Genomic DNA, 27,113 nt, shown 5'->3' with positions numbered 1-27,113 from the left:
AAAGACTGGAAGATGTAGTTTAACCTTGCTGGATTTCTTCATGCGAATTAGGATGAGCAAATGGATCCGGTGACATAGATTAGCTATTATAAAACTCGATTAAATGGAGCATTTGACGTTTAAAGTAAGCTAAAGTTTTATTTGTAAACGTGTGAAACATAGGTAGAAATATATGAAATAAAGTGTCTGGTCTATAGGGAGTTGAGGTACAATCACTATGGCCATCATCAAATGAATTGCTACAGAGGAAGTACGTAGTGATGTAGTTTGAAGAAGAATGTCTCTCCTTTCAGGACTAGAAAGCACTGGACAACCAAAAGGAATGCTATGATTTTGTGATTCAGATGAGTACTTCTAGATGGTGGTCCTCCATTTGGCTGTCTGTGTTTTAGTTGTACTGCTTGAGCAATTTCTTCCAGGGTGGATCGAAGAGAGGTCTTGTCATCGAGCAGTTGGTGAGTTACTTTGTCTAGCTCATGACTTTCAAGTTAAAAAACTTTAGTCATGCCTCGCGCCTCATGAAAAGGCCCATGTCCATGAACTTAAATATTGTACTAAATATACACAATTCTGCTCAACTAAAGCTGAGCATTTAGTACTAGTATAGGACTTTCGTTGGACAACAGGGAATTGAAGCCATCAATTAAGTGCTGGCGCCTGTGCATTACTAGCAGTGATCACAATGATGTGCCTCAGTGAGAAACAACTATACTGGTTTGTTTTCAAGGGCTATTTAAAAAACTTTCCCTTGGATGGCTTATTGCCTTTGAAGAAAGAAGATAATACCTTATTTATTCAAAGAGCAGGGGATTCACCATCAACAAATATTCAGGTCATTCAGACACTTTGCAAATCCCTATTTGGGTGAAAACAACCATTTGTGCACCACTAATAATTCTAAACTTATTGCAAATTGCACTGTTTCTCGGCATGATTTTCACCAGGTTAAGACTGGAAACAATACTTCAGTCAAACACTGCTAATTGCAACAGTGCACAGCTCAGAACTGAGATCTTTCTTGCGATCAGTGGGTTAACCCTATTCAGCAGGTTGAAACCCTGGAATACCACAGTCCACAGCATCACAACTTTCAAGTGTACAATTTCTGCACTGTTGTTTGCAAGGCTCTATCAACAAGTAATCTTTGAAAGGATGTAAGAACTGTAAGCTACTGACTGTCCGGTAGCTAAGAAATTTAAAGGGGTGCCACAAAATGTTTCAAAGCACAAATCAACTATCCAATGTAGTCACTGGTGCTATCCAGAAGAACCAGAGGTAACGGGGTCCCGTCTCTAATCTCCTCTTAGGATGTCTAAACTTTACAGAAGTTTAGGACCCAACTGTTTATGGTAATTTTGCTGTAGATGTACTAGTGGGCCACCACCCACAATTGAGTCAAAAGGGTTCCTCACATTTAACCGCTGAGCTCAATGGCTTCATCTTTTAAAATGAGATGTAGACTTTAGAGATAGGACTTGACAGTGGCTTCAAGAATGGGTTACTTCACGGTCTGTCATCATATTAAAAATAGCTGCCCTTGCTAAAGGAAGGGTTTATTTTAAAGATGGAGCATGGGTTGATGAAATTGTGTGGTAGGGTTGACTAAATTATACAGCAAGAGAAGACAAATTATGGGTCATAACATATTTATGCTAGTGTTACTACATTATTTTCTCATTTTTACTCATTACAACTGTCTGAGCAAAGTTTCTCCTCATGAGTACTAGTTGCTAAGCAACAGCAAGATGACCAGTGAAGGCCTGAAGAGGGGAGCTATGCGCCTAGAGGTGTGTGTCATAAACAGAGTCAAATGTCTATGTATGCTAATGACATTCAAGATTTAAACATTTATTGACGTGTTACTTTAGAGGTGCCTGTCTCACCCATGAGACTTACTCTTTCATGGGTCGGTTTGGGAGGTTTCACTTTTGTCTACCTCATGGGCGTTATTACTTATTTCAACAATTATAATGTTACAAGGAAGGGTAGTTAGTATCAGTACTTGCACCACTGACAATCTGTGTATCTGTTTTTAACAGGAATGAGGACTACAGCAGCAACCACCGCAGGCACCACAACACCTGCGACTACCACAAGCAGCACACATTCTGAGACAACAGGTACACTTTGTGTCTTTATTTCTGCTGAATGATTTATTGGTAACTGAGGGACACATCTTTGAAAGAATTTAGCAGACACCAATGGAATATTGAGTTATTTTCTACTGCTAAAAAAGCCTTTCTACATGTACTAACCCTATTTTGCGAATCGGCAACCTTTTACTGACTTGCAAAATAGGGTTTGCGATTCCGTATTAGGATGGGGTGTGTGATGAGTGTCCATTCCTAATAACCACTCTCATTGGTATTTGCGAATGTTATGAGACCGAGAATACGGTTGCAAAACATTCGCATTTTACCCAAAAATTTAATTAGGAGTAAACAATGCACAAATTGGAAGGTGCCCCCAGGGGACCCCTTCCCCTTTGTCAATGGGGGCACCAACATTTTTTTCAGAACACGCAGAATGTACACAGACCAGTGCCTACTCTTAAAAAATGAAAAGAAAACTTTTCATTTTTTTGTTGAAATACAACCCGTTTTTCTTTAAGGAAAACAGACTCTATTTAAAAACAAGCATTTGCAATGCAATAGGTCTCACATTTGCTCGAGTTAGAGCTGTTATTATTGTGAACCCCTAACTGGACTTTTCTTGCCACATATATTGAAAATGAAACGTAATTCAATTTCACACATGCGACCCGATTCAAAGCCTCACACCATGAGCATGAAGGAGACACAAAAAAGGAAAAACAAGTTTGCTTGCAATCAAACATACCAGCAAAAGTGCAATTAGCCATGTTAATGGGTAGATGTCAAAGGCGGTAACCAAAGCTCCCCAAGGAGAGATAAACGTGTAACATTTACCAATGATAACAAAGGATTTTTGTAGGGCAAGCCCATGAACGAGCGATAGTAATTGGCGTGAGGGCGGGGTGCGGTTAAAAGTACAAACAGATAACAACGCATAGAAAAAAGCAGCGCATCCACGCTGTTATCCTCAACCTAAAAAGGGAGGTGGGTTAGAAAGAGATGTGTGGTAGAGTTTAGAAAACCTAAAAAGTCGTTTTATTTGAAATATACTTCAGAAATTGTAGGGGCATTGCAAAAGAAAAAATTACTTTTGATATAGCAATTCACCAGACAATGGACTTCAGAGGCAGAAACATTAAGCATGTTATGTATCAGGTGTCTACACAGCTTAACATGTCTAATATTTATGTATAAAATTAAAATAAGAACAACATATTTTTTCACAGAGAACTACAATTAAATGAAGCAACTGGTTAACTGAACTTACAAATGTAGAACAAGAAAGAAAGACCTGACATTCTTAAAAATAAATGACCTGTAGAAAGACTGGAAGATGTAGTTTCACCTTGCTGGATTTCTTCATGCGAATTAGGATGAGCAAATGGATCCGGTGACATAGACTAGCTATTATAAAACTCGCTTAAATGGAGCATTTGACGTTTAAAGTAAGCTACAGTTTTATTTGTAAACCTGTGAAAGATAGGTAGAAATATATGAAATTAAATGTCTGGTCTAAAGGCAGTTGAGGTACAATCACTAAGGCCATCATCAAAGGAATTGCTACAGAGGAAGTACGTAGTGATGTAGTTTGAAGAAGAATGTCTCTCCTTTCAGAACTAGAAAGCACTGGACGACCAAAAGGAATGCTATGATTCTGTGATTCAGATGACTACTTCTGGATGGTGGTCCTCCATTTGGCTGTCTGTGTTTTAGTTGTACTGCTTGAGCAATTTCTTCCAGGGTGGATCGAAGAGAGGTCTTGTCATCGAGCAGTTGGTCAGTTACTTTGTCTAGCTCATGACTTTCAAGTTAAAAGACTTTAGCCATGCCTCGCGCCTCATGAAAAGGCCCATGTCCATGAAGTTAAAAATTGTACTAAATATAAACAATTCTGCTCAACTAAAGCTGAGCATTTAGTACTAGTATAGGACTTTCGTTGGACAACAGGGAATTGAAGCCATCAATTAAGTGCCGGCGCCTGTGCATTACTAGCAGTGATCACAATGATGTGCCTCAGTGAGAAACAACTATACTGGTATGTTTTCAAGGGCTATTTAAAAAACGTTCCCTTGGATGGCTTATTGCCTTTGAAGAAAGAAGATACTACCTTATTTATTCAAAGAGCAGGTGATTCACCATCAACAAATACTCAGGTCATTCAGACACTTTGCAAATCCCTATTTGGGTGAAAACAACCATTTGTGCACCAATCATAATTCTAAACTTATTGCAAATTGCACTGTTTCTCAGCATGATTTTCACCAGGTTAAGACTGGAAACAATACTTCAGTCAAACACTGCTAATTGCAACAATGCACAGCTCAGAACTGAGATCTTTCTTGCGATCAGTGGGTTAACCCTATTCAGCAGGTTGAAACCCTGGAATACCACAGTCCACAGCATCACAACTTTCAAGTGTGCAATTTCTACACTGTTGTTTGCAAGGCTCTATCAACAAGTAATCTTTGAAAGGATGGAAGAAATGTAAGCTACTGACCGGTAGCTAAGAAATTTAAAGGGGTGCCACAAAATGTTTGAAAGCACAAATCAACTATCCAATGTAGTCACTGGTGCTATCCAGAAGAACCAGAGGTAACGGGGTCCGGTCTCTAATCTCCTCTTAGGATGTCTAAATTTTACAGAAGTTTAGGACCCAACTGTTTATGGTAATTTTGCTATAGATGTACTAGTGGGCCACCACCCACAATTGAGTCAAAAGGGTTCCTCACATTTAACCGCTGAGCTCAATGGCTTCATCATTTAAAATGAGATGTAGACTTTAGAGGTAGGACTTGACAGTGGCTTTAAGAATGGGTTACTTCACGGTCTGTCATCATATTAAAAATAGCTGCCCTTGCTAAAGGAAGGGTTTATTGGAAAGATGGAGCATGGGTTGATGAAATTGTGTGGTAGGGTTGACTAAATTATACAGCAAGAGAAGACAAATTATGCGTCATAACATATTTATGCTAGTGTTACTACATTATTTTCTAATTTTTACTCATTACCACTGTCTGAGCAAAGTTTCTCCTCATGAGTACTAGTTGCTAAGCAACAGCAAGATGACCAGTGAAGGCCTGAAGAGGGAAGCTATGCGCCTACAGGTGTATGTCATAAACAGAGTCAAAGGTCTATGTATCCTAATGACATTCAAGATTTAAAAATGTAGTGACGTGTTACTTTAGAGGTGCCTGTCTCACCCATGAGACTTATTCTTTCATGGGTCGGTTTGGGAGGTTTCACTTTTGTCTACCTCATGGGCGTTATTACTTATTTCAACAATTATAATGTTACAAGGAGAGGTAGTTAGTATCGGTACTTGCACCACTGACAATCTGTGTATCTGTTTTTAACAGGAATGAGCACTACAGCAGCAACCACCGCAGGCACCACAACACCTGCGACTACCACAAGCAGCACACATTCTGAGACAACAGGTACACTTTGTGTCTTTATTTCTGCTGAATGATTTATTGGTAACTGAGGGACACATCTATGAAAGAATTTAGCAGTCACAAATGGCATATTGGGTTATTTTCTACTGCTAAAAAAGCCTTTCTCCGTGTACTAACCCTATTTTGCGAATCAGTAACCTTTTACTGACTTGCACAATAGGGTTTGCGATTCCGTATTAGGATGGGGTGTGTGATGAGTGTCCATTCCTAATAACCACGCTCATTGGTATTTGCGAATGTTATGAGACCGAGAATACGGTTGCAAAACATTCGCATTTTACCCCAAAATTTAATTAGGAGTAAACAATGCACAAGTTGGAAGGGGCCCCCAGGGGACCCCTTCCCCTTTGTCAACGGGGGCACCAACATTTATTCAGAGCACGCAGAATGTACACAGACCAGTGCCTACTCTTAAAAAATGAAAAGAAAACTTTTCATTTTTTTGTTGAAATACATCCTGTTTTTCTTTAAGGAAAACAGACTCTATTTAAAAACAAGCATTTGCAATGCAATAGGTCTCACATTTGCTCGAGTTAAAGCTGTTATTATTGTGAACCCCTAACTGGACTTTTCTTGCCACATATATTGAAAATGAAACGTAATTCAATTTCACACATGCGACCCGATTCAAAGCCTCACACCATGAGCATGAAGGAGACACAAAAAAGGAAAAACAAGTTTGCTTGCAATCAAACATACCAGCAAAAGTGCAATTAGCCATGTTAATGGGTAGATGTCAAAGGCGGTAACCAAAGCTCCCCAAGGAGGGACACACGTGTAACATTTACCAATGATAACAAAGGATTTTTGTAGGGCAAGCCCATGAACGAGCGATAGTAATGGGCGTGAGGGCGGGGTGCGGTTAAAAGTACAAACAGATAACAACACATAGAAAAAAGCAGCGCTTCCGTGCTGTTATGCTCAACTTAAAAAGGGAGGTGGGTTAGAAAGAGATGTGTGGTAGAGTTTGAAAAACCTAAAAGTCGTTTTATTTGAAATATACTACAGAAATTGTAGGGGCATTGCAAAAGAAAAAAATGACTTTTGATATAGCAATTCACCAGACAATGGACTTCAGAGGCAGAAACATTAAGCATGTTATGTATCACGTGTCTACACAGCTTAACATGCCTAATATGTATGTATAAAATTAAAATAAGAACAAAATATTTTTTCACAGAGAACTACAATTAAATGAAGCAACTGGATAACTGATCTTACAAATGTAGAACAAGAAATAAAGACCTGACATTATTAAAAATAAATGACCTGTAGAAAGACTGGAAGATGTAATTTCACCTTGCTGGATTTCTTCATGCGAATTAGGATGAGCAAATGGATCCGGTGACATAGATTAGCTATTATAAAACTGGCTTAAATGGAGCATTTGATGCTTAAAGTAAGCTAAAGTTTTATTTCTAAACGTGTGAAACGTAGGTAGAAATATATGAAATAAAATGTCTGGTCTATAGGCAGTTGAGGTACAATCACTAAGGCCATCATCAAAGGAATTGCTGCAGAGGAAGTACGCAGTGATGTAGTTTGAAGAAGACCGTCTCTCCTTTCAGGACTAGAAAGCACTGGACAACCAAAAGGAATGCTATGATTCTGTGATTCAGATGACTACTTCTGGATGGTGGTCCTCCATTTGGCTGTCTGTGTTTTAGTTGTACTGCTTGAGCAATTTCTTCCAAGATGGATCGAAGAGAGGTCTTGTCATCGAGCAGTTGGTCAGTTACTTTGTCTAGCTCATGACTTTCAAGTTAAAAGACTTTAGCCATGCCCCGCGCCTCATGAAAAGGCCCATGTCCATGAACTTAAAAATTGTTATAAATATACACAATTCTGCTCAACTAAAGCTGAGCATTTAGTACTAGTATAGGACTTTCGTTGGACAACAGGGAATTGAAGCCATCAATTAAGTGCCGGCGCCTGTGCATTACTAGCAGTGATCACAATGATGTGCCTCAGTGAGAAACAACTATACTGGTATGTTTTCAAGGGCTATTTAAAAAACTTTCCCTTGGATGGCTTATTGCCTTTGAAGAAAGAAGATACTACCTTATTTATTCAAAGAGCAGGGGATTCACCATCAACAAATACTCAGGTCATTCAGACACTTTGCAAATCCCTATTTGGGTGAAAACAACCATTTGTGCCCCAATAATAATTCTAAACTTTTTGCAAATTGCACTGTTTCTCGGCATGATTTTCACCAGGTTAAGACTGGAAACAATACTTCAGTCAAACACTGCTAATTGCAACAATGCACAGCTCAGAACTGAGATCTTTCTAGCGATCAGTGGGTTAACCCTATTCAGCAGGTTGAAACCCTGGAATACCACAGTCCACAGCATAACAACTTTCAAGTGTGCAATTTCTGCACTGTTGTTTGCAAGGCTCTATCAACAAGTAATCTTTGAAAGGATGGAAGAAATGTAAGCTACTGACTGTCCGGTAGCTAAGAAATTTAAAGGGGTGCCACAAAATGTTTCAAAGCACAAATCAACTATCCAATTTAGTCACTGTTGCTATCCAGAAGAACCAGAGGTAACGGGGTCCGGTCTCTAATCTCCTCTTCGGATGTCTAAATTTTACAGAAGTTTAGGACCCAACTGTTTATGGTAATTTTGCTATAGATGTACTAGTGGGCCACCACCCACAATTGAGTCAAAAGGGTTCCTCACATTTAACCGCTGAGCTCAATGGCTTCATCATTTAAAATGAGATGTAGACTTTAGAGGTAGGACTTGACAGTGGCTTCAAGAATGGGTTACTTCATGGTCTGTCGTCATATTAAAAATAGCCGTCCTAGCAAAAGGAAGGGTTTATTGGAAACATGGAGCATGGATTGATGAAAATGTGTGGTAGGGTTGACTAAATTATACAGCAAGAGAAGACAAATTATGCGTCATAACATATTTATGCTAGTGTTACTACATTATTTTCTCAGTTTTACTCATTACACTGTCTGAGCAAAGTTTCTCCTCATGAGTACTAGTTGCTAAGCAACAGCAAGATGACCAGTGAAGGCCTGAAGAGGGGAGCTATGCGTCTAGAGGTGTGTGTCATAAACAGAGTCAAAGGTCTATGTATCCTAATGATATTCAAGATTTAAAAATGTATTGACGTGTTACTTTAGAGGCGCCTGTCTCACCCATGAGACTTACTCTTTCATGGGTCGGTTTGGGAGTTTTCACTTTTGTCTACCTCATGGGTGTTATTACTTATTTCAACAATTATAATGTTACAAGGAGAGGTAGTTAGTATCGGTACTTGCACCACTGACAATCTGTGTATCTGTTTTTAACAGGAATGAGCACTGCAGCAGCAACCATCGCAGGGACCACAACACCTGCGACTACCACAAGCAGCACACATCCTGAGACATCAGGTACACTTTGTGTCTTTATTTCTGCTGAATGATTTATTGGTATCTGAGGGACACATCTATGAAAGAATTTAGCAGTCACAAATGGCATATTGGGTTATTTTCTACTGCTAAAAAAGCCTTTCTACATGTACTAACCGTATTTTGAGAATCAGTAACCTTTTACTGACGTGCACAATAGGGTTTGGAATTCCCTATTAGGATGGGGTGTGTGATGAGTGTCCATTCCTAATAACCACTCTCATTGGTATTTGCAAATGTTATGAGACCGAGAATACGGTTGCAAAACATTCGCATTTTACCCCAAAATTTAATTAGGAGTAAACAATGCACAAATTGGAAGTGGCCCCCAGGGGACCCCTTCCCCTTTGTCAATGGGTTTTTTCAGAGCACGCAGAATATACACAGACCAGTGCCTACTCTTAAAAAATGAAAAGAAAACTTTTCATTTTTTTGTTGAAATACATCCTGTTTTTCTTTAAGGAAAACAGACTCTATTTAAAAACAAGCATTTGCAATTCAATAGGTCTCACATTTGCTCGAGTTAGAGCTGTTATTATTGTGAACCCCTAACTGGACTTTTCTTGCCACATATATTGAAAATGAAACGTAATTCAATTTCACACATGCGACCCGATTCAAAGACTCACACCATGAGCATGAAGGAGACACAAAAAAGGGAAAACAAGTTTGCTTGCAATCAAACATACCAGCAAAAGTGCAATTAGCCATGTTAATGGGTAGATGTCAAAGGCGGTAACCAAAGCGCCCCAAGGAGGGAAAAACCTGTAACATTTACCAATGATAACAAAGGATTTTTGTAGGGCAAGCCCATGAACGAGCGATAGTAATGGGCGTGAGGGCGGGGTGCGGATAAAAGTACAAACAGATAACAACGCATAGAAAAAAGCAGCGCTTCCGCGCTGTTATGCTCAACCTAAAAAGGGAGGTGGGTTAGAAAGAGATGTGTGGTAGAGTTTAGAAAACCCAAAAAGTAATTTTATTTGAAATGTACTACAGAAATTGTAGGGGCATTGCAAAAGAAAAAAATAACTTTTGATATAGCAATTCACCAGACAATGGACTTCAGAGGCAGAAACATTAAGCATGTTATGTATCAGGTGTCTACACAGCTCAACATGCCTAATATTTATGTATAAAATTAAAATAAGAACAAAATATTTCTGACATTCTTAAAAATAAATGACCTGTAGAAAGACTGGAAGATGTAGTTTCACCTTGCTGGATTTCTTCATGCGAATTAGGATGAGCAAATGGATCCGGTGACATAGATTAGCTATTATAAAACTCGCTTAAATGGAGCATTTGACGTTTAAAGTAAGTTAAAGTTGTATTTGTAAACGTGTGAAACATAGGTAGAAATATATTAAATAAAATGTCTGGTCTAAAGGCAGTTGAGGTACAATCACTAAGGCCATCATCAAAGGAATTGCTACAGAGGAAGTATGTAGTGATGTAGTTTGAAGAAGAATTTCTCTCCTTTCAAGACTAGAAAGCACTGGACAACCAAAAGGAATGCTATGATTCTGTGATTCAGATGACTACTTCTGGATGGTGGTCCTCCATTTGGCTGTCTGTGTTTTAGTTGTACTGCTTGAGCAATTTCTTCCAGGGTGGATCGAAGAGAGGTCTTGTCATCGAGCAGTTGGTCAGTTACTTTGTCTAGCTCATGACTTTCAAGTTAAAAGACTTTAGCCATGCCTCGTGCCTCATGAAAAGGCCCATGTCCATGAACTTAAATATTGTACTATATATACACAATTCTGCTCAACTAAAGCTGAGCATTTAGTACTAGTATAGGACTTTGGTTGGACAACAGGGAATTGAAGCCATCAATTAAGTGCCGGCGCCTGTGCATTACTAGCAGTGATCACAATGATGTGCCTCCGTGAGAAACAACTGTACTGGTTTGTTTTCAAGGGCTATTTAAAAAACTTTTCCTTGGATGGCTTATTGCCTTTGAAGAAAGAAGATAATACCTTATTTCTTCAAAGAGCAGGGGATTCACCATCAACAAATATTCAGGTCATTCAGACACTTTGCAAATCCCTATTTGGGTGAAAACAACCATTTGTGCCCCAATAATAATTCTAAACGTATTGCAAATTGCACTGTTTCTCGGCATGATTTTTACCAGGTTAAGACTGGAAACAATACTTCAGTCAAACACTGCTAATTGAAACAATGCACAGCTCAGAACTGAGATCTTTCTTGCGATCAGTGGGTTAACCCTATTCAGCAGGTTGAAACCCTGGAATTCCACAGTCCACAGCATCACAACTTTCAAGTGTGCAATTTCTGCACTGTTGTTTGCAAGGTTCTATCAACAAGTAATCTTTGAAAGGATGGAAGAAATGTAAGCTACTGACTGTCCGGTAGCTAAGAAATTTAAAGGGGTGCCGCAAAATGTTTCAAAGCACAAATCAAATATCCAATGTAGTCACTGGTGCTATCCAGAAGAACCAGAGGTAACGGGGTCCGGTCTCTAATCTCCTCTTAGGATGTCTAAATTTTACAGAAGTTTAGGACCCAACTGTTTATGGTAATTTTGCTATAGATGTACTAGTGGGCCACCACCCACAATTGAGTCAAAAGGGTTCCTCACATTTAACCGCTGAGCTCAATGGCTTCATCATTTGAAATGAGATGTAGACTTTAGAGGTAGGTCTTGACAGTGGCTTCAAGAATGGGTTACTTCACGGTCTGTCACCATATTAAAAAAAAGCTGCCCTTGCTAAAGGAAGGGTTTATTGGAAAGATGGAGCATGTGTTGATGAAATTGTGTGGTAGGGTTGACTAAATTATACAGCAAGAGAAGACAAATTATGCGTCATAACATATTTATGCTAGTTTTACTACATTATTTTCTAATTTTTACTCATTACCACTGTCTGAGCAAAGTTTCTCCTCATGAGTACTAGTTGCTAAGCAACAGCAAGATGACCAGTGAAGGCCTGAACAGGGGAGCTAAGCGCCTAGAGGTGTGTGTCATAAACAGAGTCAAAGGTCTATGTATCCTAATGACATTCAAGATTTAAACATTTATTGACGTGTTACTTTAGAGGTGCCTGTCTCACCCATGAGACTTACTCTTTCATGGGTCGGTTTGGGAGGTTTCGCTTTTGTCTACCTCATGGGCGTTATTACTTATTTCAACAATTATAATGTTACAAGAAGAGGTAGTTAGTATCAGTACTTGCACCACTGACAATCTGTGTATCTGTTTTTAACAGGAATGAGCACTACAGCAGCAACCACCGCAGGCACCACAACACCTGCGACTACCACAAGCAGCACACATTCTGAGACAACAGGTACACTTTGTGTCTTTATTTCTGCTGAATGATTTATTGGTAACTGAGGGACACATCTATGAAAGAATTTAGCATTCACAAATGGCATATTGGGTTATTTTCTACTGCTAAAAAAGCCTTTCTACATGTACTAACCGTATTTTGCGAATCGGTAACCTTTTACTGACGTGCACAATAGGGTTTGCGATTCCGTATTAGGATGGGGTGTGTGATGAGTGTCCATTCCTAATAACCACTCTCATTGGTATTTGCGAATGTTATGAGACCGAGAATACAGTTGCAAAACATTCGCATTTTACCCCAAAATTTAATTAGGAGTAAACAATGCACAAATTGGAAGTGGCCCCCAGGGGACCCCTTCCCCTTTGTCGATGGGGGCACCAACATTTTTTCAGAGCACGCAGAATATACACAGACAAGTGCCTACTCTTAAAAAATTAAAAGAAAACTTTTCATTTTTTTGTTGAAATACATCCTGTTTTTCTTTAAGGAAAACAGACTCTATTTAAAAACAAGCATTTGCAATGCAATAGGTCTCACATTTGCTCGAGTTAGAGCTGTTATTATTGTGAACCCCTAACTGGACTTTTCTTGCCACATATATTGAAAATGAAACGTAATTCAATTTCACACATGCGACCCGATTCAAAGCCCCACACCATGAGCATGAAGGAGATACAAAAAAGGAAAAACAAGTTTGCTTGCAATCAAACATACCAGCAAAAGTGCAATTAGCCATGTTAATGGGTAGATGTCAAAAGCGGTAACCAAAGCACCCCAAGGAGGGACAAACGTGTAACATTTACCAATGATAACAAAGGATTTTTGTAGGGCAAGCCCATGAATGAGCGATAGTAATGGGCGTGAGGGCGGGGTGCGGTTAAAAGTACAAACAGATAACATCGCATAGAAAAAAGCAGCGCTTCTGCGCTGTTATGCTCAACCTAAAAAGGGAGGTGGGTTAGAAAGAGATGTGTGGTAGAGTTTAGAAAACCTAAAAAGTCGTTTTATTTGAAATATACTACAGAAATTGTAGGGGCATTGCAAAAGAACAAAATGACTTTTGATACAGCAATTCCCAGACAATGGACTTCAGAGGCAGAAACATTAAGCATGTTATGTATCAGGTGTCTACACAGCTTAACATGTCTAATATTTATGTATAAAATTAAAATATGAACAAAATATTTTTTCACAGAGAACTACAATTAAATGAAGCAACTGGTTAACTGAACTTACAAATGTAGAACAAGAAAGAAAGACCTGGCATTCTTAAAAATAAATGACCTGTAGAAAGACTGGAAGATGTAGTTTCACCTTGCTGGATTTCTTCATGCGAATTAGGATGTGCAAATGGATCCGGTGACATAGATTAGCTATTATAAAAAACGCTTAAATGGAGCATTTGACGTTTAAAGTAAGCTAAAGTTTTATTTGTAAACGTGTGAAACGTAGCTAGAAATATATGAAATAAAATGTCTGGTCTATAGGCAGTTGAGGTACAATCACTAAGGCCATCATCAAAGGAATTGCTACAGAGGAAGTACGTAGTGATGTAGTTTGAAGAAGACTGTCTCTCCTTTCAGGACTAGAAAGCAATGGACAACCAAAAGGAATGCTATGATTCTGTGATTCAGATGACTACTTCTGGATGGTGGTCCTCCATTTGGCTGTCTGTGTTTTAGTTGTACTGCTTGAGCAATTTCTTCCAGGGTGGATCGAAGAGAGGTCTTGTCATCGAGCAGTTGGTCAGTTACTTTGTCTAGCTCATGCCTTTCAAGTTAAAAGACTTTAGCCATGCCTCGCGCCTCATGAAAAGGCCCATGTCTATGAACTGAAAAATTTTACTAAATATACACAATTCTGCTCAACTAAAGCTGAGCATTTAGTACTAGTACAGGACTTTCGTTGGACAACAGGGAATTGAAGCCATCAATTAAGTGCCGGCGCCTGTGCATTACTAGCAGGGATCACGATGATGTGCCTCAGTGAGAAACAACTATACTGGTATGTTTTCAAGGGCTATTTAAAAAATGTTTCCTTGGATGGGTTATTGCCTTTGAAGAAAGAAGATACTACCTTATTTATTCAAAGACCAGGGGATTCATCATCAACAAATCCACAGGTCATTCAGACACTTTGCAAATCCCTATTTGGGTGAAAACAAACATTTGTGCCCCAATCATAATTCAAAACTTATTGCAAATTGCACTGTTTCTCTGCATGATTTTCACCAGGTTAAGACTGGAAATAATACTTCAGTCAAACACTGCTAATTGCAACAATGCACAGCTCAGAACTGAGATCTTTCTTTCGATCAGTGGTTTAACCCTATTCAGCAGGTTGAAACCCTGGAATGCCACAGTCCACAGCATCACAACTTTCAAGTGTGCAATTTCTGCACTGTTTTTTGCAAGGCTCTATCAACAAGTAATCTTTGAAAGGATGGAAGAAATGTACGCTACTGACTGTCCGGTACCTAAGAAATTTAAAGGGGTGACACAAAATATTTCAAAGCACAAATCAACTATCCAATGTAGTCACTGGTGCTATTCAGAAGAACCAGAGGTAACGGGGTCCGGTCTCTAATCTCCTCTTAGGATGTCTACATTTTACAGAAGTTTAGGACCCAACTGTTTATGGTAATTTTGCTATAAATGTACTAGTGGGCCACCACCCACAATTGAGTCAAAAGGGTTCCTCACATTTAACCACTGAGCTCAATGGCTTCATCATTTAAAAGGGAGATGTGGACTTTAGAGGTAGGACTTGACAGTGGCTTCAAGAATGGGATATGTCACGGTCTGTCATCATATTAAAAATAGCTCCCTTTGCTAAAGGAAGGGTTTATTGGAAAGATGGAGCATGGGTTGATGAAATTGTGGGGTAGGGTTGAATAAATTATACAGCAAGAGAAGACAAATTATGCAGCATAACATATTTATGCTAGTATTACTACATTATTTTCTCATTTTTACTCATTACCACTGTCTGAGCAAAGTTTCCCCTCATCAGTACCAGTTGCTAAGCAACAGCAAGATGACCAGTGAAGGCCTGAAGAGGGGAGCTACGCGCCTAGATGTGTGTGTCATAAACAGAGTTAAAGGTCTATGTATCCTAATGACATTCAAAATTAAAAAATGTATTGACGTGTCACCTTAGAGGTGCCTGTCCCACCCATGAGACTTACTCTTTCGTGGGACGGCTTGGGAGGTTTCGCTTTTGTCTACCTCATTGGCGTTATTACTTATTTCAACAATTATAATGTTACAAGGAGCGGTAGTTAGTATCAGTACTTGCACCACTGACAATCTGTGTATCTGTTTTCAACAGGAATGAGCACTACAGCAGCAACCACCGCAGGCACCACAACACCTGCGACTACCACAAGCAGCACACATTCTGAGACAACAGGTACACTTTGTGTCTTTATTTCTGCTGAATGATTTATTGATAACTGAGGGAAACATCTATGAAAGAATTTAGCAGTCACAAATGGCATATTGGGTTATTTTCTACTGCTAAAAAAGCCTTTCTACATGTACTAACCCTATTTTGCGAATCAGTAACCTTTTACTGACTTGCACAATAGGGTTTGCGATTCCGTATTAGGATGGGGTGTGTGATGAGTCTCCATTCCAAATACCCACTCTCATTGGTATTTGCGAATGTTATGAGACCGAGAATACGGCTGCAAAACTTTCACATTTTACCAAAAATTTTAATTAGGAGTAAACAATGCACAAATTGGAAGGGGCCCCCAGGGGACCCCTTCCCCTTTGTCAATGGGGGCACCAACATTTTTTCAGAGCATGCAGAATGTACACAGACCAGTGCCTACTCTTAAAAAATGAAAAGAAAACTTTTCATTTTTTTGTTGAAATACATCCTGTTTTTCTTTAAGGAAAACAGACTCTATTTAAAAACAAGCATTTGCAAAGCAATAGGTCTCACATTTGCTCGAGTTAGAGCTGTTATTATTGTAAACCCCTAACTGGACTTTTCTTGCCACATATATTGAAAATGAAACGTAATTCAATTTCACAGGTGCGACCCGATTCATAGCCTCACACCATGAGCATGAAGGAGACACAAAAAAGGAAAAACAAGTATCCTTGCAATAAAACATACCAGCAAAAGTGCAATTAGCCATGTTAATGGGTTGATGTCAAAGGCTGTAACCTAAGCGCCCCAAGGAGGGACAAACGTGTAACATTTACCAATGATAACAAAGGATTTTTGTAGGGCAAGCCCATGAACGAGCGATAGTAATGGGCGTGAGGGCGGGGTGCGGATAAAAGTACAAACAGGTAACAATGCATAGAAAAAAGCAGCGCTTCCGCGCTGTTCTGCTCAACCGAAAAAGGGAGGTGGGTTAGAAAGAGATGTGTGGTAGAGGTTAGAAAACCTAAAAAGTCATTTTATTTGAAATATACTACAGAAATTGTAGGGGCATTACAAAAGAAAAAAATAACTTTTGATATAGCAATTCACCAGGCAATGGACTTCAGAGGCAGAAACATTAAGCATGTTATGTATCAGGTGTCTACACAGCTTAACATGTCTAATATTTATGTACACAATTAAAGTAAGAACAAAATATTTTTTCACAGAGAACTACAATTAAATGAAGCAACTGGTTAACTGAACTTACAAATGTAGAACAAGAAAGAAAGACCTGACATTCTTAAAAATAAATGACATGTAGAAAGACTGGAAGATGTAGTTTCACCTTGCTGGATTTCTTCATGCGAATTAGGATGAGCAAATGGATCCGGTGACATAGATTAGCTATTATAAAACTGTCTTAAATGGAGCATTTGACGTTTAAAGTAAGCTAAAGTTTTATTTGTAATCGTGTGAAACGTAGGTAGAAATATATGAAATAAAATGTCTGGTCTATAGGCAGATGAAGTACAATCACTAAGGCCATCATCAAAGGAATTGCTACAGAGGAAGTACGTAGTGATGTAGTTTGAAGAAGAACGTCTCTCCTTCCAGGACTAGAAAGCAATGGACAACCAAAAGGAATGCTATGATTCTGTGATTCAGATGACTACTTCTGGATGGTGGTCCTCCATTTGGCTGTCTGTGTTTTAGTTGTACTGCTTGAGCAATTTCTTCCAGGATTGATCGAAGAGAGGTCTTGTCATCGAGCAGTTGGTCAGTTACTTTGTTTAGCTCATGCCTTTCAAGTTAAAAGACTTTAGCCATGCCTCGCGCCTCATGAAAAGGCCCATGTCTATGAACTTAAAAATTGTACTAAATATACACAATTCTGCTCAACTAAAGCTGAGCATTTAGTACTAGTATAGGACTTTCGTTGGACAACAGGGAATTGAAGCCATCAATTAAGTGCCGGCGCCTGTGCATTACTAGCAGGGATCACAATGATGTGCCTCAGTGAGAAACAACTATACTGGTATGTTTTCAAGGGCTATTTAAAAAACTTTTTCTTGGATGGCTTATTGCCTTTGAAGAAAGAAGATACTACCTTATTTATTCAAAGAGCAGGGGATTCACCATCAACAAATACACAGGTCATTCAGACACTTTGCAAATCCCTATTTGGGTGAAAACAACAATTTGTGCACCAATCATAATTCGAAACGTATTGCAAATTGCACTGTTTCTCTGCATGATTTTCACCAGGTTAAGACTCGAAATAATACTTCAGTCAAACACTGCTAATTGCAACAATGCACAGCTCAGAACTGAGATCTTTCTTGCGATCAGTGGTTTAACCCTATTCAGCAGGTTGAAACCCTGGAATGCCACAGTCCACAGCATCACAACTTTCAAGTGTGCAATTTCTGCACTGTTTTTTGCAAGGCTCTATCAACAAGTAATCTTTGAAAGGATGGGAGAAATGTAAGCTACTGACTGTCCGGTACCTAAGAAATTTAAAGTGGTGCCACAAAATATTTCAAAGCACAAATCAACTATCCAATGTAGTCACTGGTGCTATCCAGAAGAACCAGAGGTAACGGGGTCCGGTCTCTAATCTCCTCTTAGGATGTCTACATTTTACAAAAGTTTAGGACCCAACTGTTTATAGTAATTTTGCTATAGATGTACTAGTGGGCCACCACCCACAATTGAGTCAAAAGGGTTCCTCACATTTAACAACTGAGCTCAATGGCTTCATCATTTAAAAGGGAGATGTGGACTTTAGAGGTAGGACTTGACAGTGCCTTCAAGAATGGGTTATGTCACGGTCTGTCATCATATTAAAAATAGCTGCCCTTGCTAAAGGAAGGGTTTATTGGAAAGATGGAGCATGGGTTGATGAAATTGTGTGGTAGGGTTGACTAAATTATACAGCAAGAGAAGACAAATTATGCAGCATAACATATTAATGCTAGTCTAACTACATTATTTTCAAATTTTTACTCATTACCACTGTCTGAGCAAAGTTTCCCCTCATCAGTACCAGTTGCTAAGCAACAGCAAGATGACCAGTGAAGGCCTGAAGAGGGAAGCTATGCGCCTAGATGTGTGTGTCATAAACAGAGTCAAAGGTCTATGTATCCTAATGACATTCAAAATTACAAAATGTATTGACGTGTCACTTTAGAGGTGCCTGTCTCACCAATGAGACTTACTCTTTCGTGGGTCGGCTTGGGAGGTTTCGCTTTTGTCTACCTCATTGGCGTTATTACTTATTTCAACAATTATAATGTTACAAGGAGCGGTAGTTAGTATCAGAACTTGCACCACTGACAATCTGTGTATCTGTTTTTGACAGGAATGAGCACTACAGCAGCAACCACCGCAGGCACCACAACACCTGCGACTAGCGACACACATTCTGAGACAACAGGTACACTTTGTGTCTTTATTTCTGCTGAATGATTTATTGATAACTGAGGGAAACATCTATGAAAGAATTTAGCAGTCACAAATGACATATTGGGTTATTTTCTACTGCTAAAAAAGCCTTTCTACATTTTCTAACCCTATTTTGCGAATCAGTAACCTTTTACTGACTTGCACAATAGGGTTTGCGATTCCGTATTAGGATGGGGTGTGTGATGAGTGTCCATTCCAAATACCCACTCTCATTGGTATTTGCGAATGTTATGAGACCGAGAATACGGCTGCAAAACATTCACATTTTACCAAAAAATGTAATTAGGAGTAAACGATGCACAAATTGGAAGGGGCCCCCAGGGGACCCCTTCCCCTTTGTCAATGGGGGCACCAACATTTTTTCAGAGCACGCAGAATGTACACAGACCAGTGCCTACTCTTAAAAAAATAAAAGAAAACTTTTCATTTTTTTGTTGAAATACATCCTGTTTTTCTTTAAGGAAAACAGACTCTATTTAAAAACAAGCATTTGCAAAGCAATAGGTCTCACATTTGCTCGAGTTAGAGCTTTTATTATTGTAAACCACTAACTGGAATTTTCTTGCCACATATATTGAAAATGAAACGTAATTCAATTTCACAGGTGCGACCCGATTCAAAGCCTCACACCATGAGCATGAAGGAGACACAAAAAAGGAAAAACAAGTTTCCTTGCAATCAAACATACCAGCAAAAGTGCGATTAGCCATGTTAATGGATCGATGTCAAAGGCTGTAACCAAAGCGCCCCAAGGAGGGACAAACGTGTAACATTTACCAATGATAACAAAGGATTTTTGTAGGGCAAGCCCATGAATGAGCGATAGTAATGGGCGTGCGAGCGGGGTGCGGATAATAGTACAAACAGATAACAATGCATAGAAAAAAGCAGCGCTTCCGCGCTGTTATGCTCAACATAAAAAGGGAGGTGGGTTAGAAAGAGAAGTGTGGTAGAGTTTAGAAAACCTAAAAAGTCATTTTATTTGAAATATACTACAGAAATTGTAGGGGCATTACAAAAGAAAAAAATAACTTTTGATATAGCAATTCACCAGACAATGGACTTCAGAGGCAGAAACATTAAGCATGTTATGTATCAGGTGTCTACACAGCTTAACATGTCTAATATTTATTTATACAATTAAAGTAAGAACAAAATATGTTTTCACAGAGAACTACAATTAAATGAAGCAACTGGTTAACTGAACTTACAAATGTAGAACAAGAAAGAAAGACCTGACATTCTTAAAAATAAATGACCTGTAGAAAGACTGGAAGATGTAGTTTCACCTTGCTGGATTTCTTCATGCGAATTAGGATGAGCAAATGGATCCGATGACATAGATTAGCTATTATAAAACTGGCTTAAATGGAGCATTTCACGTTTAAAGTAAGCTAAAGTTTTATTTGTAAACGTGTGAAACGTAGGTAGAAATATATGAAATAAAATGTCCGGTCTATAGGCAAATGAGGTACAATCACAGGGCATCATCAAAGGAATTGCTACAGAGGAAGTACGTAGTGATGTAGTTTGAAGAAGAACGTCTCTCCTTTCAGGACTAGAAAGCAATGGACAACCAAAAGGAATGCTATGATTCTGTGATTCAGATGACTACTTCTGGATGGTGGTCCTCCATTTGGCTGTCTGTGTTTTAGTTGTACTGCTTGAGCAATTTCTTCCAGGATGGATCGAAGAGAGGTCTTGTCATCGAGCGGTTGGTCAGTTACTTTGTTTAGCTCATGCCTTTCAAGTTAAAGACTTTAGCCATGCCTCGCGCCTCATGAAAAGGCCCATGTCTATGAACTTAAAGATTGTACTAAATATACACAATTCTGCTCAACTAAAGCTGAGCATTTAGTACTAGTATTGGACTTTCGTTTGGACAACAGGGAATTGAAGCCATCAATTAAGTGCCGGCGCCTGTGCATTACTAGCAGTGATCACAATGATGTGCCTCAGTGAGAAACAGCTATACTGGTATGTTTTCAAGGGCTATTTAAAAAACTTTTCCTTGGATGGCTTATTGCCTTTGAAGAAAGAAGATACTACCTTATTTATTCAAAGAGCAGGGGATTCACCATCAACAAATACACAGGTCATTCAGACACTTTGCAAATCCCTATTTGGGTGAAAACAACCATTTGTGCCCCAATCATAATTCGAAACGTATTGCAAATTGCACTGTTTCTCTGCATGATTTTCACCAGGTTAAGACTGGAAATAATACTTCAGTCAAACACTGCTAATTGCAACAATGCACAGCTCAGAACTGAGATCTTTCTTGCGATCAGTGGTTTAACCCTATTCAGCAGGTTGAAACCCTGGAATGCCACAGTCCACAGCATCACAACTTTCAAGTGTGCAATTTCTGCACTGTTTTTTGCAAGGCTCTATCAACAAGTAATCTTTGAAAGGATGGAAGAAATGTACGCTACTGACTGTCCGGTACCTAAGAAATTTAAAGGGGTGCCACTAAATATTTCAAAGCACAAATCAACTATCCAATGTAGTCACTGGTGCTATCCAGAAGAACCAGAGGTAACGGGGTCCGGTCTCTAATCTCCTCTTAGGATGTCTACATTTTACAGAAGTTTAGGACCCAACTGTTTATGGTAATTTTGCTATAGATGTACAAGTGGGCCACCACCCACAATTGAGTCAAAAGGGTTCCTCACATTTAACCACTGAGCTCAATGGCTTCATCATTTAAAAGGGAGATGTGGACTTTAAAAGGTAGGACTTGACAGTGGCTTCAAGAATGGGTTACGTCACGGTCTGTCATCATATTAAAAATAGCTGCCCTTGCTAAAGGAAGGGTTTATTGGAAAGATGGAGCATGGGTTGATGAAATTGTGTGGTAGGGTTGACTAAATTATACAGCAAGAGAAGACAAATTATGCAGCATAACATATTTATGCTAGTATTACTACATTATTTTCTCATTTTTACTCATTACCACTGTCTGAGCAAAGTTTCTCCTCATCAGTACCAGTTGCTAAGCAACAGCAAGATGACCAGTGAAGGCCTGAAGAGGGGAGCAATGCGCCTAGATGTGTGTGTCATAAACAGAGTCAAAGGTCTATGTATCCTAATGACATTCAAAATTAAAAAATGTATTGACGTGTCACTTTAGAGGTGCCTGTCTCACTCATGAGACTTACTCTTTCATGGGTCGGCTTGGGAGGTTTCGCTTTTGTCTCCCTCATTGGCGTTATTACTTATTTCAACAATTATAATGTTACAAGGAGCGGTAGTTAGTATCAGTACTTGCACCACTGACAATCTGTGTATCTGTTTTTAACAGGAATGAGCACTACAGCAGCAACCACCGCAGGCACCACAACACCTGCGACTACCACAATCAGCACACATTCTGAGACAACAGGTACACTTTCTGTCTTTATTTCTGCTGAATGATTTATTGATAACTGAGGGAAACATCTATGAAAGAATTTAGCAGTCACAAATGGCATATTGGGTTATTTTCTACTGCTAAAAAAGCCTTTCTACATGTATTAACCCTATTTTGCGAATCAGTAACTTTTTACTGACTTGCACAATAGGGTTTGCGATTCCGTATTAGGATGGGGTGTGTGATGAGTGTCCATTCCAAATACCCACTCTCATTGGTATTTGCGAATGTTATGAGACCGAGAATACGGCTGCAAAACATTCACATTTTACCAAAAATTTTAATTAGGAGTAAACAATGCACAAATTGGAAGGGGCCCCCAGGGGACCTCTTCCCCTTTGTCAATGGGGGCACCAACATTTTTGCAGAGCACGCAGAATGTACACAGACCAGTGCCTACTCTTAATGAAAAGAAAACTTTTCATTTTTTTGTTGAAATACATCCTGTTTTTCTTTAAGGAAAAGAGACTCTATTTAAAAACAAGCATTTGCAAAGCAATAGGTATCTCATTTGCTCGAGTTAGAGCTGTTATTATTGTAAACCCCTAACTGGACTTTTCTTGCCACATATATTGAAAATGAAACGTAATTCAATTTCACAGGTGCGACCCGATTCAAAGCCTCACACCATGAGCATGAAGGAGACACAAAAAAGGAAAAACAAGTTTCCTTGCAATCAAACATACCAGCAAAAGTGCAATTAGCCATGTTAATGGGTCGATGTCAAAGGCTGTAACCAAAGCGCCCCAAGGAGGGACAAACGTGTAACATTTACCAATGATAACAAAGGATTTTTGTAGGGCAAGCCCATGAATGAGCGATAGTAATGGGCGTGAGAGCGGGGTGCGGATAAAAGTACAAACAGATAACAATGCATAGAAAAAAGCAGCGCTTCCGCGCTGTTATGCTCAACCTAAAAAGGGAGGTGGGTTAGAAAGAGATGTGTGGTAGAGTTTAGAAAACCTAAAAAGTCATTTTATTTGAAATATACTACAGAAATTGTAGGGGCATTACAAAAGAAAAAAAAAACTTTTGATATAGCAATTCACCAGACAATGGACTTCAGAGGCAGAAACATTAAGCATGTTATGTATCAGGTGTCTACACAGCTTAACATGTCTAATATTTATGTATACAATTAAAGTAAGAACAAAATATTTTTTCACAGAGAACTACAATTAAATGGAGCAACTGGTTAACTGAACTTACAAATGTAGAACAAGAAAGAAAGACCTGACATTCTTAAAAATAAATGACCTGTAGAAAGACTGGAAGATGTAGTTTCACCTTGCTGGATTTCTTCATGCGAATTAGGATGAGCAAATGGATCCGGTGACATAGATTAGCTATTATAAAACTGGCTTAAATGGAGCATTTGACGTTTAAAGTAAGCTAAAGTTTTATTTGTAAACGTGTGAAACGTAGGTAGAAATATATGAAATAAAATGTCTGGTCTATAGGCAGATGAGGTACAATCACTAAGGCCATCATCAAAGGAATTGCCACAGAGGAAGTACGTAGTGATGTAGTTTGAAGAAGAACGTCTCTCCTTTCAGGACTAGAAAGCAATGGACAACCAAAAGGAATGCTATGATTCTGTGATTCAGATGACTACTTCTGGATGGTGGTCCTACATTTGGCTGTCTGTGTTTTAGTTGTACTGCTTGAGCAATTTCTTCCAGGATGGATCGAAGAGAGGTCTTGTCATCGAGCAGTTGGTCAGTTACTTTGTTTAGCTCATGCCTTTCAAGTTAAAAGACTTTAGCGATGCCTCGCGCCTCATGAAAAGGCCCATGTCTATGAACTTAAAAATTGTACTAAATATACACAATTCTGCTCAACTAAAGCTGAGCATTTAGTACTAGTATAGGACTTCCGTTGGACAACAGGGAATTGAAGCCATCAATTAAGTGCCGGCGCCTGTGCATTACTAGCAGTGATCACAATGATGTGCCTCAGTGAGAAACAACTATACTGGTATGTTTTCAAGGGCTATTTAAAAAACTTTTCCTTGGATGGCTTATTGCCTTTGAAGAAAGAAGATACTACCTTATTTATTCAAAGAGCAGGGGATTCACCATCAACAAATACACAGGTCATTCAGACACTTTGCAAATCCCTATTTGGGTGAAAACAACCATTTGTGCCCCAATCATAATTCGAAACGTATTGCAAATTGCACTGTTTCTCTGCATGATTTTCACCAGGTTAAGACTGGAAATAATACTTCAGTCAAACACTGCTAATTGCAACAATGCACAGCTCAGAACTGAGATCTTTCTTGCGATCAGTGGTTTAACCCTATTCAGCAGGTTGAAACCCTGGAATGCCACAGTCCACAGCATCACAACTTTCAAGTGTGCAATTTCTGCACTGTTTTTTGCAAGGCTCTATCAACAAGTAATCTTTGAAAGGATGGAAGAAATGTACGCTACTGACTGTCCGGTACCTAAGAAATTTAAAGGGGTGCCACTAAATATTTCAAAGCACAAATCAACTATCCAATGTAGTCACTGGTGCTATCCAGAAGAACCAGAGGTAACGGGGTCCGGTCTCTAATCTCCTCTTAGGATGTCTACATTTTACAGAAGTTTAGGACCCAACTGTTTATGGTAATTTTGCTATAGATGTACAAGTGGGCCACCACCCACAATTGAGTCAAAAGGGTTCCTCACATTTAACCACTGAGCTCAATGGCTTCATCATTTAAAAGGGAGATGTGGACTTTAAAAGGTAGGACTTGACAGTGGCTTCAAGAATGGGTTACGTCACGGTCTGTCATCATATTAAAAATAGCTGCCCTTGCTAAAGGAAGGGTTTATTGGAAAGATGGAGCATGGGTTGATGAAATTGTGTGGTAGGGTTGACTAAATTATACAGCAAGAGAAGACAAATTATGCAGCATAACATATTTATGCTAGTATTACTACATTATTTTCTCATTTTTACTCATTACCACTGTCTGAGCAAAGTTTCTCCTCATCAGTACCAGTTGCTAAGCAACAGCAAGATGACCAGTGAAGGCCTGAAGAGGGGAGCAATGCGCCTAGATGTGTGTGTCATAAACAGAGTCAAAGGTCTATGTATCCTAATGACATACAAAATTAAAAAATGTATTGACGTGTCACTTTAGAGGTGCCTGTCTCACTCATGAGACTTACTCTTTCATGGGTCGGCTTGGGAGGTTTCGCTTTTGTCTCCCTCATTGGCGTTATTACTTATTTCAACAATTATAATGTTACAAGGAGCGGTAGTTAGTATCAGTACTTGCACCACTGACAATCTGTGTATCTGTTTTTAACAGGAATGAGCACTACAGCAGCAACCACCGCAGGCACCACAACACCTGCGACTACCACAATCAGCACACATTCTGAGACAACAGGTACACTTTCTGTCTTTATTTCTGCTGAATGATTTATTGATAACTGAGGGAAACATCTATGAAAGAATTTAGCAGTCACAAATGGCATATTGGGTTATTTTCTACTGCTAAAAAAGCCTTTCTACATGTATTAACCCTATTTTGCGAATCAGTAACTTTTTACTGACTTGCACAATAGGGTTTGCGATTCCGTATTAGGATGGGGTGTGTGATGAGTGTCCATTCCAAATACCCACTCTCATTGGTATTTGCGAATGTTATGAGACCGAGAATACGGCTGCAAAACATTCACATTTTACCAAAAATTTTAATTAGGAGTAAACAATGCACAAATTGGAAGGGGCCCCCAGGGGACCTCTTCCCCTTTGTCAATGGGGGCACCAACATTTTTGCAGAGCACGCAGAATGTACACAGACCAGTGCCTACTCTTAATGAAAAGAAAACTTTTCATTTTTTTGTTGAAATACATCCTGTTTTTCTTTAAGGAAAAGAGACTCTATTTAAAAACAAGCATTTGCAAAGCAATAGGTATCTCATTTGCTCGAGTTAGAGCTGTTATTATTGTAAACCCCTAACTGGACTTTTCTTGCCACATATATTGAAAATGAAACGTAATTCAATTTCACAGGTGCGACCCGATTCAAAGCCTCACACCATGAGCATGAAGGAGACACAAAAAAGGAAAAACAAGTTTCCTTGCAATCAAACATACCAGCAAAAGTGCAATTAGCCATGTTAATGGGTCGATGTCAAAGGCTGTAACCAAAGCGCCCCAAGGAGGGACAAACGTGTAACATTTACCAATGATAACAAAGGATTTTTGTAGGGCAAGCCCATGAATGAGCGATAGTAATGGGCGTGAGAGCGGGGTGCGGATAAAAGTACAAACAGATAACAATGCATAGAAAAAAGCAGCGCTTCCGCGCTGTTATGCTCAACCTAAAAAGGGAGGTGGGTTAGAAAGAGATGTGTGGTAGAGTTTAGAAAACCTAAAAAGTCATTTTATTTGAAATATACTACAGAAATTGTAGGGGCATTACAAAAGAAAAAAAAAACTTTTGATATAGCAATTCACCAGACAATGGACTTCAGAGGCAGAAACATTAAGCATGTTATGTATCAGGTGTCTACACAGCTTAACATGTCTAATATTTATGTATACAATTAAAGTAAGAACAAAATATTTTTT

The 27,113-nt window shown here is 39.0% G+C and overlaps 1 protein-coding gene across 1 annotated transcript in view; it reads left to right on the top strand.

Annotated features, from left to right (window-relative positions):
* The window catches only part of LOC138279109 (mucin-22-like), a 386,267-nt gene that overhangs the window by 257,659 nt on the left and 101,495 nt on the right, over window positions 1-27,113 (top strand). Inside the window, exons 27-32 of the mRNA XM_069219373.1 lie at window positions 2,040-2,120; window positions 8,862-8,942; window positions 15,608-15,688; window positions 19,023-19,097; window positions 22,431-22,511; window positions 25,843-25,923. Coding sequence (XP_069075474.1) covers window positions 2,040-2,120; window positions 8,862-8,942; window positions 15,608-15,688; window positions 19,023-19,097; window positions 22,431-22,511; window positions 25,843-25,923 — 480 coding nt within the window. The remainder of the gene's footprint in view (window positions 1-2,039; window positions 2,121-8,861; window positions 8,943-15,607; window positions 15,689-19,022; window positions 19,098-22,430; window positions 22,512-25,842; window positions 25,924-27,113) is intronic.

The sequence above is a fragment of the Pleurodeles waltl genome, chromosome 2_2, assembly GCF_031143425.1.
Source record: "Pleurodeles waltl isolate 20211129_DDA chromosome 2_2, aPleWal1.hap1.20221129, whole genome shotgun sequence".
Classification (NCBI taxonomy): Eukaryota; Metazoa; Chordata; class Amphibia; order Caudata; family Salamandridae; genus Pleurodeles; species Pleurodeles waltl.
The sequence above is the reverse complement of the archived record's forward strand: the minus strand, read 5'-3'. Positions and strand labels throughout refer to the sequence as shown.